This window comes from Zalophus californianus, chromosome 4, assembly GCF_009762305.2.
Source record: "Zalophus californianus isolate mZalCal1 chromosome 4, mZalCal1.pri.v2, whole genome shotgun sequence".
NCBI lineage: Eukaryota > Metazoa > Chordata > Mammalia > Carnivora > Otariidae > Zalophus > Zalophus californianus.
In genome coordinates, this window is record NC_045598.1 from 175,821,515 (window position 1) to 175,834,669 (window position 13,155).

General features: G+C 53.2%; 1 protein-coding gene across 2 annotated transcripts; it reads left to right on the forward strand.

Annotated features, from left to right (window-relative positions):
* The first annotated feature begins 2,182 nt into the window (after window positions 1-2,182).
* On the forward strand, window positions 2,183-9,947 carry TRIB1 (tribbles pseudokinase 1). 2 transcript variants are annotated; one of them, XM_027613981.2, is made up of 3 exons: window positions 2,183-2,609; window positions 4,711-5,003; window positions 7,497-9,947. In XM_027613981.2, exons 1-3 carry the CDS (start codon window positions 2,250-2,252, stop codon window positions 7,960-7,962), a joined length of 1,119 nt encoding a protein of 372 aa, XP_027469782.1. In that variant the 5' UTR covers window positions 2,183-2,249; the 3' UTR covers window positions 7,963-9,947. The 2 variants fall into 2 exon arrangements, with proteins under 2 accessions (XP_027469782.1, XP_035583088.1); XM_035727195.1 differs by having other exon boundaries at window positions 2,424-2,609; window positions 4,773-5,003.
* Window positions 9,948-13,155: the final 3,208 nt, after the last annotated feature.

The window sequence follows — 13,155 nt, forward strand, 5'->3', positions numbered from 1 at the left end:
TAAATCTTTGAAGGCTTCTATGAAACGGCGCAAAAAATAACCCCACAGGCTGGTTGTAAAACCAAAGCGAGGTATTATGTGTAAAGTGCTAAGAACAGTGCCTGACACATTATAGACCTCAGTTAATGTGAGCAATTATTATTTGCATTTCCATCTTCTAATCCCCAGCATCTGGCCCTTAGTAGATGCTTAATTAGTGTCTGTTGAATGAATGGAGATTTAATATGTAAAAGGATTTATCCTTGGGGCCCCACCTCCTTCTAGAAAATCAAGTGTTGAGCGGGAGTGCAGAGCCTCTCCGAAATAGTTATGAATGGTGGGGTGTCCAGAGACTCCAAATTGACCTGGTTCTCTCAAGAAAGAAAAACGGCAGATATTAAGTTATTTTCTCGGAGGTTTTTTTGGTGCGGGGTCTGGCACACATTTCATGCTCACCCAAATCGCATTGCACGAATGTACGCACACAACCTGCAGGGATGTCCGGGTATCACAATCGGTGGCCAGAATGACTTCTACTCCTCTACCCGCCCTCCGCGGAACAGGGGCTGACTCCGGGGCCCCAGGCCCTGCTGCGCGTGCGGAGGCCGAGGAGGGGGCAGGAATCCGGCGGCAGCCACGTGGGCCCCTTCCGCCAGCTCCCCACATCCTTTGTTTCCTACCGGCCCCGGCTCAGGAAGCTCTTTCTGCGAGTCACCGCGAAGGGGCGGCCGGGGAGCCTGGAGAAGCTATTTCCGTGCAATCCGGGAGGGCGGCAGGCGCGGGAGGGGCGTGGAGGTGGAGGCAGCGCAGAAGGCCCAGTGTTTGCTTTTATTTCATCCAACAGAAGGTTCTATTTGTGGAAGCGAACAGACGCTGGGGATTAGAGCTGGGAGGGGGAAGGAAAAGGGAAAAAAAAAAAAAGCCACATCCACTACCACGCACAGGTCTTCCCCGGAACTACAGCGTGGGGGTGAATGACTGATTCTGGAATTCATCACCTTTCCTATCCTCCCTTCCTCCGGCTGCAGCCGGGCCTGGGCGGCGCCCACGGCTCCAATCGGAGGTCGCGAGGCGCGCGGCGGTGGAGGGATCCCTGGGGCGAACGGCGTAACCGTCCCGCGGCCGCTACCGGCTGGTGCCGAGAACCGTGAGGCGCGCGCCCGCAGCCCATTGTGCTCGGAGTGAATGAGGAGCGCGCACCAATCAGCGGTCGCTTCGCCCCCCCGCGGCCCCGCCCCCCCGCCCACTTCCCTGGGACCCTTACGTCACGGGAACTTTTCCTCCGCCCCCTCCCCCGGCTGCTAGCGCTGAGCCCCGGGCCTGCGGGAGGGCGCGCGCCGCCTCCTGCCCATCCCAGCCTGGGGGGCGTGTGCGCGCGTCCCAGCTGGCTCGGGACACACCACCTGCGCCCGAGCGCGCGCAGCCCGGAGCATCCCCAGCCTTTGGGCCACCCCCGTTGCCCCCGCCGACCCAGCTCCACCTCCTCTCCCCCCCCCCCCCACTCCCGCCTTGCCCCGGCCTCCTCCCTCCGCTTCGGTGACGGCTCGCCGGGCGGCAGGGCCCGAGTCGTCGCAGCCACCTCATTGCTCAACCCGGCTTCCCAACTGTTTACACAGCCCGGCCTGTGAGTGTGTGTGTGTATACAGCGTGAGTCACCGAGAGGCGGAGGAGGTGGAGGAAAAGGAGAAGGAGGAGAGCACTGGCCGGGATCGGTGCGGCGCACACACTCACTCACACTCAGTCACTCTCTCCGAGCGCGTCTCGCTCGCTCACACACACGCCGGGGGGCCGAGGAGCGCGCAGGATCCCGAGCGCCGCGGAAAAGTTGCTCCGGCTTTCTCTTCGGGACTTCGGGCTCTGGGAAGGGCATTGGCTCCGCGGCTCCGCCGCTGCGCGGAGCCTGCGGAATCCTGCCCTCGCGGCTCCGGACGTCGGGAGCACCAGCCGCCGCCGCCGTTGCCCCCGGGACTGTCGGCGGCCTCGACAACAATAGCGGCTGCCGCCTCCGGCCAGGCGCCCCGAGCCGGTGCCCGCCGAGGTCCCGGGACCCAAGCCGGCCTCTGCCCCCGCCGGACGCGCGGCTTCCCGCGTGCAACGCGAGCGCCCGGGAGCGCCTCCTGCCTTGCCCCCCGTGGGGGCTGAGCTGAGCTCGGTCTGCAAAGTCCATCCCGCCCGCTGGAGTAGGTCGCGGCGCCGGCGCCAAGCCCGCAGCGCCTTCCCGCGCCGATCCCGGGACCTACAAAGCCGGGGCCGTCCCGGCGCGGGACGGGATGCGGGTCGGTCCTGTGCGCTCTGCAATGAGCGGCGCCTCGCAGCCCCGCGGCCCGGCCTTGCTGCTCCCGGCCGCCCGGGGCGCCCCGGCCAAACGCCTGCTGGACGCGGACGACGCGGCGGCCGTGGCGGCCAAGTGCCCGCGCCTCTCCGAGTGCTCGAGCCCCCCGGACTACCTCAGCCCCCCCGGTTCACCCTGCAGTCCGCAGCCGCCGCCCGCCGCGCCGGGGACTGGCGGCGCCTCCGCGAGCGCGCCGGGGCCCAGCCGCATCGCAGACTACCTGCTGCTGCCCCTGGCGGAGCGCGAGCATGTGTCCCGGGCGCTGTGCATCCACACCGGCCGGGAGCTGCGCTGCAAGGTAGGCGCCCGGGGCTCGGGACCCGCCGTGGGGTTGCGGGGACGCGGTGGCCGGCAAAGGTTTTTGGGGTCTGGCCCTCGCCGGCGCCGGGGGCCTCAGATGCCGCCTGCGGTGACTTGAGCGTTGTGGGCGGCATTTGGCCAGGTTCACACCCTTTGGGGGACTGAGGGATTTCGGATGGAGTGGTGTAATGAGGGCTCGGCAGGCAAGAGGAAGTGCGGTGTTCGGGGGCTTTATCTCTGTTCTTTGCTTAGCGCCCAGTGTAGCGCACGGCGTTCCAAATAAGTTGTGGAATTGAAATGGATTCCTGGGCCATGCCCTTCCCCTTCTCTCATTCTCGTGGCTTCCCCCGCCCCTTGTCCTGGAAGGGCGCCCTGCCGTGGGTGCCTCCTTGGAGCCTGGAGCAGCTTGCGGCTTTCTTGCCGGGGCTCCAAGGCACCTGGGCTCAGCTGTGGGCGCTGAGGGGGTGGGAAGACCGTGTCAGGCTCGGGGCTTGGGGATTCCGGCTTGAACCCGCGCCGGGTGAGAGCCTCGTCCTCCCCAGAGAGCAGGCTGAGGCGGTCTTCCAGGCAGGGCGGGGGATTTGCCCGGCGCAGAAATGTGGGAAAGCCCGTGCCGGCTAGGAACCCTCGCTTCCATTCATGTCTGTGTTTTCCGGCCAGCGATTTTCTTTTGACCATGAGAGATTCCATTCCGGAGGAGATACAACTCCTGGAATCGGGATCCTCCGCGTGCCCCTCCAGCGCCCGTAGACGCAGAACATTCCCGCAGCCCAGTCTTTGCGAGCCTGACACCCGTCTCAGACATCTCCGAGGAGCCTCCGGGCTGCTCCTTTTCAACAGAAAGACAGGGTCACCCCTCAGTTGAAGTCGCTCTTGGGTTTTCCGCAACTCACCTGAACTCCACCCGAGCCCCCCTCCGCCCCCGCGCCCATTCCCCCGGGCTTGCTGCTGCCACCTACCGTCCGACCTGAATGAAATTCAAATGCATGCTCCAGCCCAGTTTTTAAAGGGGGGGAAATCTTTTCTTCTCCGTCGCTGGGGCTAAGAGAGGTTTGGGGAAGATACGTGGTGTGGGGCCGGGGGTGGGGGTGGAGGGGTGGGCAGAGAGATTTTTCTAGCCGGGGCCAGGGCAGCCAGGCCTCAGAGGTGGGGTGGGTCTGGCCATTGTGCAACCCCTTCCAGTTCCTCTGAGCAGATAATAGCTGAATCCAGATGGTGACAGCCCATGTGTCACCGTTTCCAGTTGAGTCTAGGATATGAGTAACCGGACCAAACAAAAGGCGCTTAAAGAGACCAGCTAGTTTCTGAGAGGAGATACTACCCATTGCCCTGGTGAAGGTGGGGGTGGGAGCTGCCCCCCCTCTGGGGGGGGGGGATAAACAAACAAATGTAAAAACCATGGAGAACATCCCATATCCCTCCTGTGACAATTTTAACTCCAGGCTGCTTATACCTGAGTCAGACTGTAGGCAGGTTGTTCAAGGCTGTGTTGTCACAGTCTTTCTGCGAGTCATCTGTTCCTTCTGACTAATGACAGATCTGCATGTTCCCCAGCCCCCTGCTTCCACTCGGAGGCTGCAGTCACCACATTCTGTGCGCTCTGTGCTGAGAGCTTTGGGTCTGCAGGAGGTCAGGCATTTTCAGCTCCTGGAGATCCCGGGGTTGGGGGAGTTGCTGGTGGAAGGTTGGGACACCTTCCATCAGCTACTTGCAGCAGCCTCGCCTGCAAACAAGGAAGGGCCACGGAGGGTGGGGGCTTTAGGGCTTAGCTCTCCCCGGGGGGTGGGGGAGGGATGATGGCCTCCTGAAAAGAGGTAACATAGATAGAAGACAGTTATTTTAAACCATCCCTATAGTAACCCAGTGGATATTTGCTAGCCCAGAGCCTTCGATGTAGCTGGTCTGGGTGGGGGGGGGGGGGTGGGTTAGAGGCACCTGGGGCTGCATAAGGTGGGGCGGCAGAGATAAGGGGCTGTCAATGAAGGGAGCCTTACAGTCAACCGAAGGCCAACGATTGAGAGCTGCAGTCTGGGATTCAGGAGGCAGCCTCTGCTTCCCTAGCCTCCTAAATGGGGGGGGTGGTCACCTTCTCTCTGCAGGTGTTCCCCATTAAACACTACCAGGATAAAATCCGGCCTTACATCCAGCTGCCCTCACATAGGAACATCACCGGCATCGTGGAAGTGATCCTTGGGGAAACCAAGGCCTACGTCTTCTTTGAGAAGGACTTTGGGGACATGCACTCCTACGTGCGCAGCCGCAAGAGGCTGCGGGAAGAGGAGGCCGCCCGGCTCTTCAAGCAGATTGTTTCCGCCGTTGCCCACTGCCACCAGTCTGCCATCGTGCTCGGGGACCTGAAGCTTAGGAAGTTCGTCTTCTCCACGGAGGAGAGGTGAGCAGCCTCCGCAGCTCCTCCCATGTGGCCTTTCAGGGCAGGTGCCGCGGTTAGGTGCAGAGTGTTGGTTCACACCAAAGCCAAGGGCTCAGTTGTCCCAGAATTAGTATTTAGAAGCCCTCTCCCGAGGAGCCACGGCCAAGGATGGTTTATTCTGCACTCTCGTGGATGTGGCCCGGGAACACGTTGGTGCTTCTTTCTGTGGGATGTCCCGTGAGGACAGGATGCCCTCCCCACTTCCACTCCAGGATCAAGTTTATTTCCCATTGTGGTCAGAAAGGTCAGTTCTTCTGGGGTACAAATGGTCAACCCGTCCTTCACAACACTGGCGCCCAAAGGAAGGTTTCAAATCCGTGCTTAAACCAGGTGGGGGGCTTTTTTTTTTTTTTTTCTTTTTCGTTTGTACCTAGAAAGTATCACGGCGCTCAACTGTTGTCTTTGCACTCTTCTGCCCTCCTCCTTTGTACCATATTCCTGTTCCACTTTGGGCTGGCCCCCAGTACTTTCTTCACATTCTCTGGTGGCTCTTTAGACCTCTTGTTTGGATACATCTTCAGAAAATAGCCACATTGAATAATACATGGATGTTGGCTGGAATTGGTTGCTAAATATAGATCATGACTTCCCTCATAGAGGACAGAATGAGCTTGATAAGAGAATAGTGAGACATTAAGATTCAGAGTTGAGGTTTCAGGCAAGGGAATTCAAGAACTCACAGGAAATAAACCTTACCTGATTTTAAGAGGTGGGCCATATTCCTTACAGGACGTTTAAGAGCAATAAACCCTTGCAGAATTGTGGAGGGGTGTGCGTTATTTTGTTGCAGTTGTTCAGAATTGTGGCGGGGTGTGCGTTATTTTGTTGCAGTTGTTTACCGCCGGGCTGCCCCCGACCTGTGTGTTTTTACCCTTACCTCCAGATCGTAGGAAAGAGTACAGGGTTGAACTGCCATAAAGCATAGCTTTATATCTGACCTTGCAATACTTATTGGAACATACCGATTAGCAAAGAAAAGCAAAGTGTTTGCAATGGAGAAGTTTCCAATTCCTGGAACATGCTCCTTTGATATGTTGATGTATTTTCTGAAACATGCCTTACACACCTCCTTACTAGCTTTTGAAATCCGCATTGCACAGGCGACTGTCATGTGCATGGAGTTTGGCAACCCGAGGGTTAAGCAATGGCAGGCTGACGCTATTCGTGTAACCAGCACAGGTGCAGGGTTTTAGTACTACAGCAGCCAATCAGGGGCAGACAGTGCCGGTTGAGTCATATTTTCCGTTTACAGAACCAATGGGTATTTTACATAACGACGGGGAGGTCAGGCTGAGGACATACTGAAGTTAGCACATGTATACTACACTCCAGGGAACAGGAAGGCAGGAAGAAAAAAAAAAAAAACCAACCAGACCTTTGAGAGGAAAAGAAATTGACCCATTAGCCAGTACCAAATGTTTGCATTTGACTTCACCACCAGGGACTTACTGAAACAGGGCTATTTCGGAGAAGCAGGGAGGTGCACAATCTGCCACCGGATGATAGAGGTTCCCCACGTGGCTCTGGGCTTTGGGGGATCCATGAACCGTGGGTGGCTGGGTCCGAATGAGGAGGCACCTGCAGCTTCAGAAGGGAGCCTTTGCCTAAAGATCTTTTTCAGACTTTAGCGGTGACCTGAACAGATAAACCCCCACGTAGAAGAAATAGGCTCAGGTGTTGGTGGGCCGTCCGTGTGTACGGAGGTTTGTAGGCCTTGCATCCCTGAAATCCACCAGCCGCTTCTGTTTGCTCCTATAACCTCTTGGTCCAGACTTAAGTGTTCTTTGCAATTAAACGCCCCAATAATAAAGTGTAATGAACGTTCCTGGAGCCTTTCCCGTCACAGTTATCCGGCCTGGGCCCAGGTGGACAGGGTTCGCTCTGTGTGTGTGCGTGTCAGCGTGAGCAGGAGTGCTGACGGCGTAAGCAGAATAGCGGTGACTTGGGGCCCTGTGTTCTGTAGTGCAGACTGCGGGCCCAAGTTGCCCTGGCAGTCAGTGGCATGATAAGAACAAGACGAGCCTGTAGGATGCTCAGGCCCCGTCCTCCCCACCCCCAGAAGAAGGATATACTGTTCTTCCCTGATAGCTTTGTAGAAAATGTCAGCATTCCCCTAAGACAAGCCCCCACTTCTGCAATGTGAACTTTGTAAATTGTGTAACCCTATTAGGATATCTCTTCTAAGCTCTAGCATAATGAAGAGTATTTGGGGCTTTGCATCATACCGTCCGCCCCAGGCTCTCTCTCTTGATAACTTTGCAAATGTTTATTGCAGTTTGTATTGGTTTGTGAAATCCTGAGTCCTGGGTGGTTGCAGGGCACTGCTTACTGGATGAAGGGGTAAATGGCATTCCTTGGGCCTTTGCCTTTAGTGCCTGTGGGTGCTGTTATAGACAAGGCTTTGTTTTTCATAGCAGCTGATCTGGAAGTAATAGCTTGTTTCCTCTCCTGCAGAAGCCAGCTCAGACTGGAAAGTCTAGAAGACACACACATAATCAAGGGGGAAGACGATGCTCTGTCAGACAAACATGGCTGCCCAGCCTACGTGAGCCCCGAGATTCTGAACACCACGGGGACCTACTCCGGAAAGGCGGCCGACGTTTGGAGCCTAGGGGTGATGCTCTACACCCTTTTGGTGGGCCGCTACCCCTTCCATGACTCAGACCCCAGTGCTCTCTTCTCCAAAATCCGCCGTGGACAGTTCTGCATTCCTGACCACATTTCCCCCAAAGCTAGGTGCCTCATTCGCAGCCTCCTGCGACGGGAGCCCTCCGAGAGACTCACTGCTCCTGAGATCTTACTCCATCCCTGGTTCGAGTCTGTCTTGCAACCTGGCTACGTCGACTCAGAAATAGGAACTTCAGACCAGATTGTTCCAGAGTACCAAGAGGACAGTGACATTAGTTCCTTCTTCTGCTAATCCCCAAACCTCAGAAACCTCATAATTCTCACACATGGCATTTCCATTTCTAAAGATGGACCAGCCTTGCGGCGTGCTGCCAACCAGATATGTGATGGCGTAAAGATTGTAGCTGCTGAACGCAACCTGGCGTCAGCCCTCTCTATTTGTTGCGACGAGCGGCTGTATGGATCTGAGCCGCGCATGCTCTGATCGGCTGCCCTGCAAAGCTGTTTCCCTTCTCCACGATCCATCCCGCTGCCAACTGTCCTGCTGTCAGATGCGGGTCCGTTCCGAGTCTACAGAGGTGGCAAAGAGTATGGATGTCCTACAGCACGTGGTCGAGTGAAAGGAAGGTGAACATTTTAAAGAGAGAGGAAGTGAGTGGTACAGTGGCATTTTGGGGCAATAACCATATCTTAACAGGGTGACAAATCATTTTGGGCCAATAAACCTGCCATCGTTGAACTTGTCTTTGGGAGCTAGACTGTCACTCCCCCAACTTCTCTGTTGGGAAGTTCTTTTTGGGGTTTGGTTTAACACACACCCTTTCTTCACCCTCACATTTACCAATGACCCTGCTCCGTTACGGGAGCAGACTGTTTGAGGAGCATGGGAGCCTGCCCACACGACGAAACCCAGACTCTCGCCTCCGTTTCCCGCCAAGACCTCATTTGCACTAATGCCTTCTTTCTGACCTTGAAACGTCCCCTTCTTCGCTAGAAAAGCACTTACCACCTAACCGTGGAGAAGCATCACAACAGATTTGAACTCCTGGCTATTTCAGAACTCTGAGCTCAGACAGAGAGACTGCAGATTGGTAAAGTCAACTTGAGCCCTTGAAACCGTGAGCTTTTGTTGGTTCCCCTCAAACGTGTTGGCATTTAGCCTTTGTTCCCAAGACCATCTCAGGGTGGAGCATTTTGTCTAGGAGGAGAAAGATAAGGGGAAGCTCTCTTCGCCTCTCCCCAGAGCAAACGTTAAACATCTTCGTGCTTTAGAGAAAGTGAATTTTTGGAGAGTCGTAGACGATTCTCAGACCCACTTCCAGGATTGTACTTTAACCCTTCACGGATATGGTCTGCCTCCGGCATTGTGCGTGTGTTTGCAGTTTTGCATGACGGGTTGTTCGTATTTTAAATTTGGTGTGGTTTACAAATACGTCTCTATAATCAGCATCTAGAGTGAAATGGCCCCAAATCTTTCAAGTCGGAAGAGCCTTTTTAAAACTATCTCATCCAACTTCTTTCCTCTTTCTGCCACCTCCCAGAGCAGAAATCCACCCCCCACCCCTGACCGCCCTCCCTTCATCTTCCTTCAGGTGGGAATCCAGCCTCTGTTTGAACGCTTCCAGAGATGGGAGCTCACTACCTACAAAAGCTAGAGCTTAACGGAGAAAACTGCAACTCGCATTAAAAAAACCCAGAACACACAAAATATCAATAAATGTCTCAGTACTGAAATCAGGTGGTTAAACGGGTAAACCAAACATACTGTATTTTGAAAACAAAATGGCACAAAATCAGGCAGTCATTTTTAAGGGCTACGCCTAGGCAAACACCTAACGTGCATTGTGAGAATGCTGTGTATACCTCACGTACTGTGTACTTTGTGTATATATATATATATATATGTATGTATTTTACCTTTTATACCTATTGTCCGATATGTTTTGTTGTTTTGGCTCTGAGGCTTGTTTTGTCTGTGTCTGTCTGAATAACCTGCGTGTCTAAAACCACGTGAAATGTGAATGATTATCGGCAATATTACCTTGACAGAATCATGGGACTCGGAGAAGAGAGACAGAGGCCTCTGTAGTGCTAACGCGCTTGTGGTTGCTGACTCGTATCTGTGATACGTTATCCGGCTGAGGACTCTGGGCTGGCTGGGGCTTCTGCCGGGAAAGCTCGAAACACTAGATCCTTCCTGTACATGTGTATATATGTGAACAGTGAGGCGACCGTTTCTGACTTGTAGAGAAATTTTAATAAATCTTGTTTCGTAAATAGGTGCAGTGCATTCCTTTTGAGTCCAGTCTGCCTTCTGCCTTGTGCAACTTCATGCTGGGGATGCAAAGGTCCCTGGCATCCGGGTTTGGAATATCACAGGGGAAATGCAGAAGTAAACAGCTGATGATTATTATGTATGACCTTTGGCAGCATTGAACCCATTCACTTTTTCCATTGAAGTGGGCAAATTCATTTTGATGGGTGAAGCCAGTTTGGTGAAATCAGGTGGGTGAGGGCTGTGGGCTGGTACAGAGCCGAGAAACATTTGAAGAGGAGCAATGGAACAATCCCTCCGGCCTCTGGTCTTTTTTAGGTCAGGGACCCTTGAGAATTTGATGAAAGCTATGGCCACTTAGAAAGGTGGACACAGGCAAATCCACCAGAATTTTGTTAAAACTGTGAGAGGTCTGCATGTGTCCCTGAGGGCATCCCAGGCTTCCTGCTGAGAAAGAGCCCCCCCCATTAGATTTCATTAAAAAGGCTAATTGAGGCATTTCCTTTTTTCCCTGTAAGTGTAAAAATGGAAAAAAAGGAAGGAAAAACCAAAGCGACATCATTTTGAATCACAAAGGTAAAGAGAAAGAAAGGATTCTTATATAATTAGGTTTATAGCTTCTGGGTTACATCAGAATCTATTTTAAAGGAAGTAAATTAGCATCGAGAATGATTTAAAAAAAGACTTTACACTGTAAAACGTAACAAACATACAGACAAATGCACATAAAAGTGTTTAGCTCTGAATTTTCACAAGCCCAACGCTGGAAGACACTGGCATAACCAGCAGCAGGATCAGGAACGCTCGGCCGGGATCCTGGGACCCCCATCCCGGGTCAGTCTGTGTCTGACACCCCCTCTCAGTGTCCCTCCCACGGGGTAGAATTTTAACTCGTTCTCACAGTGAAAATTAGAATGGAATAAATCAACTCTGGGTTTAAACGAAGAGGCAAACAGAAGTCACAGATGACACAACTGCGTTTTTCTAGGACTCAGGCTGAGATCACCCAGGAAAGCAGACCTGTGACACCAAAGTAAATTGCAACTCGGCCTCGTGACCCAGGAACTTAGAAGAAATGGAAAAAGCTCATCAGAAGCGGCGCAGCGAAATGGCCAAATGCCTGAGTAGCTTAGAAACTAGGAAGCCGGGGGTTGGTCCAGGGTCATCCCATGAATAGGACCCTTAAAGCCCAAAGTTCCTGGGGCCTCAGAATATGCAATGTGGTGTCTCCTTGTTCCAACAAATCTAGATGAGGGTCCGTGTAACTCCTTGGGCATACAGAAGGCTAATACTTCGGACTTCACTGAGCTTTTTCATCTAAGGATTTCAAAACACTTTGCAAGCAATTAAGGTTACAACATATCTTAGTACTGTTGTTACACGTACCAAGTGGAGAGAAATATGGGTCAGGATTGGCTGGGATGGCATGTGATGCCGCAGATACATAAATGTAATCTCTTCCAAGGTAGGAACAAATCTGGGGCAATTTCACCCGGCTACACTATAGACGCTTGGAATGAGAGTGTGGGAGCGCAGGCTGGAAAACCGATCACTTTTATTTCCCCTTGTGTCCTCAACCTACCTGTTGTTGGAGTAAATCATGCAAGTAACATCTTGATAACCTTTTGTTCGCAGCATACTTTATAGACGGTTTACTCTTGCCCGCCCCCTCCCCCCTTTTATATTCACAGACGTGAACTAGGCAAGCCAAATGTGACTTGCTCCATTTTGTAGATGAGAAAACTGAGTCCCAAGTGTCTTTCGGTAGCTACTCCAGGGTAAGCAGCTCAGAGCTGGGACCTGAACTCGGGTCTTTGGACTCCTTGCTCAATGCTGTTGTGGTGTCTGCACACTGCAGCATAAAAGTCTTCCGGTAGGATGATGATTGAAGGAGGTGGTTTGAGATAAATACAAATGCTGAATCTTTAGCCCAGTTAACCTCCTCGAAAAGACCCAGTTCTGTCATAAAGATGGGAGCGTTACGCAAGATGAGAGATACATGATTGAATAAACACTGTGCACCCGCCCCGTGCCAGGCACCCGTAGATCTTTGGGGAACACATGACCCAGCCTCAGTCCTAGCTCACTGAATGGGAAGCTCCACGGGGTCAGGGAGGACTGTGACAGTCGTATTCAGCCCTGGCTCCCCAGCACCCAGCGCAGTGCTTCCCACAAGGAGGGTGTCCGGTGCCAACATGGATGGATGCATGGATGGATGGATGGATGGATGCACGTCTTCCCAGCAGCTCAGAGAACCACAAGCAAGGAAACAGAAATCTTGTGACTGGGGGTCTCAGCCTAGCTCTGAACCCTTCAGCTGTATGACCTTGAACAAACAGATCTGCCACTGTGGTTCTTACTTGTTCATCTTTAAACATGAGTGATACTCCTTCAATTCTTTCTTCCGTCCTTTCAGCTGCCATTCTGGGAAAACAGAATGATTCTGTGATTCTGTGAAAATAGGTCCTATAATGATCTTCGTCAGACTGACCATGGGAATAGTTTTGTGCTTCCTTTTAAAACAGCACAGCTGAGTGACTGGGTTCCTTGTCTAATTTCACTCTGGGCAAGGAAAGCCATTGCAGCAATGAAGATTATGGAATTGGCTTTTCAACAGGGCTTTGGCAGGGAAAGGGAGGGCAAGTATTTAGTCAACCGCCCCCTCCCTCCCCTCAAAAAAAAAAAGAGCGGGATCTCATTACCAACCCCGCGGAACCTTCCTTACCAGGTTTTGGTGGATTCTGTAATGATCCCAACTGTAGTCAATGACTTGTGGTTCCTAGAAGTGGTAGAAGGGCAAGATGTAGCCAAACATCACACCTCAATCTTCCTAGATGTTTGACGGCACGTACCTCATTCTACTCAGCAACCCTTCAAGGTGGGTTATCTGTTCCCATTTAACACATGTGGATGCTGAGACGCAGAGGCTGGACTGTCTGCCCAAGAGCCCGCAGCCAGAGGGTTGGGGAGGGGGGAGAGGGGTGGACTCCAGCCCCGGCCTGGTAACAGCAGGTCTTTGCCCGTTCCTGTCCTGTGATTTGTAGATTGGGTCTGGCAGGTGCTAGACCAGCGACACAAAGTCTTCTTTTTGGAGCAGCTATTTTGCTGGGACATTTTTTGCCAGGAAGTGTAAGTATCCTGGATTAGTCCTGTTTTCGGGCTATGATTTCTACCAGCTGAGATTTATCAACAGGGTGCTCATGTTGTACT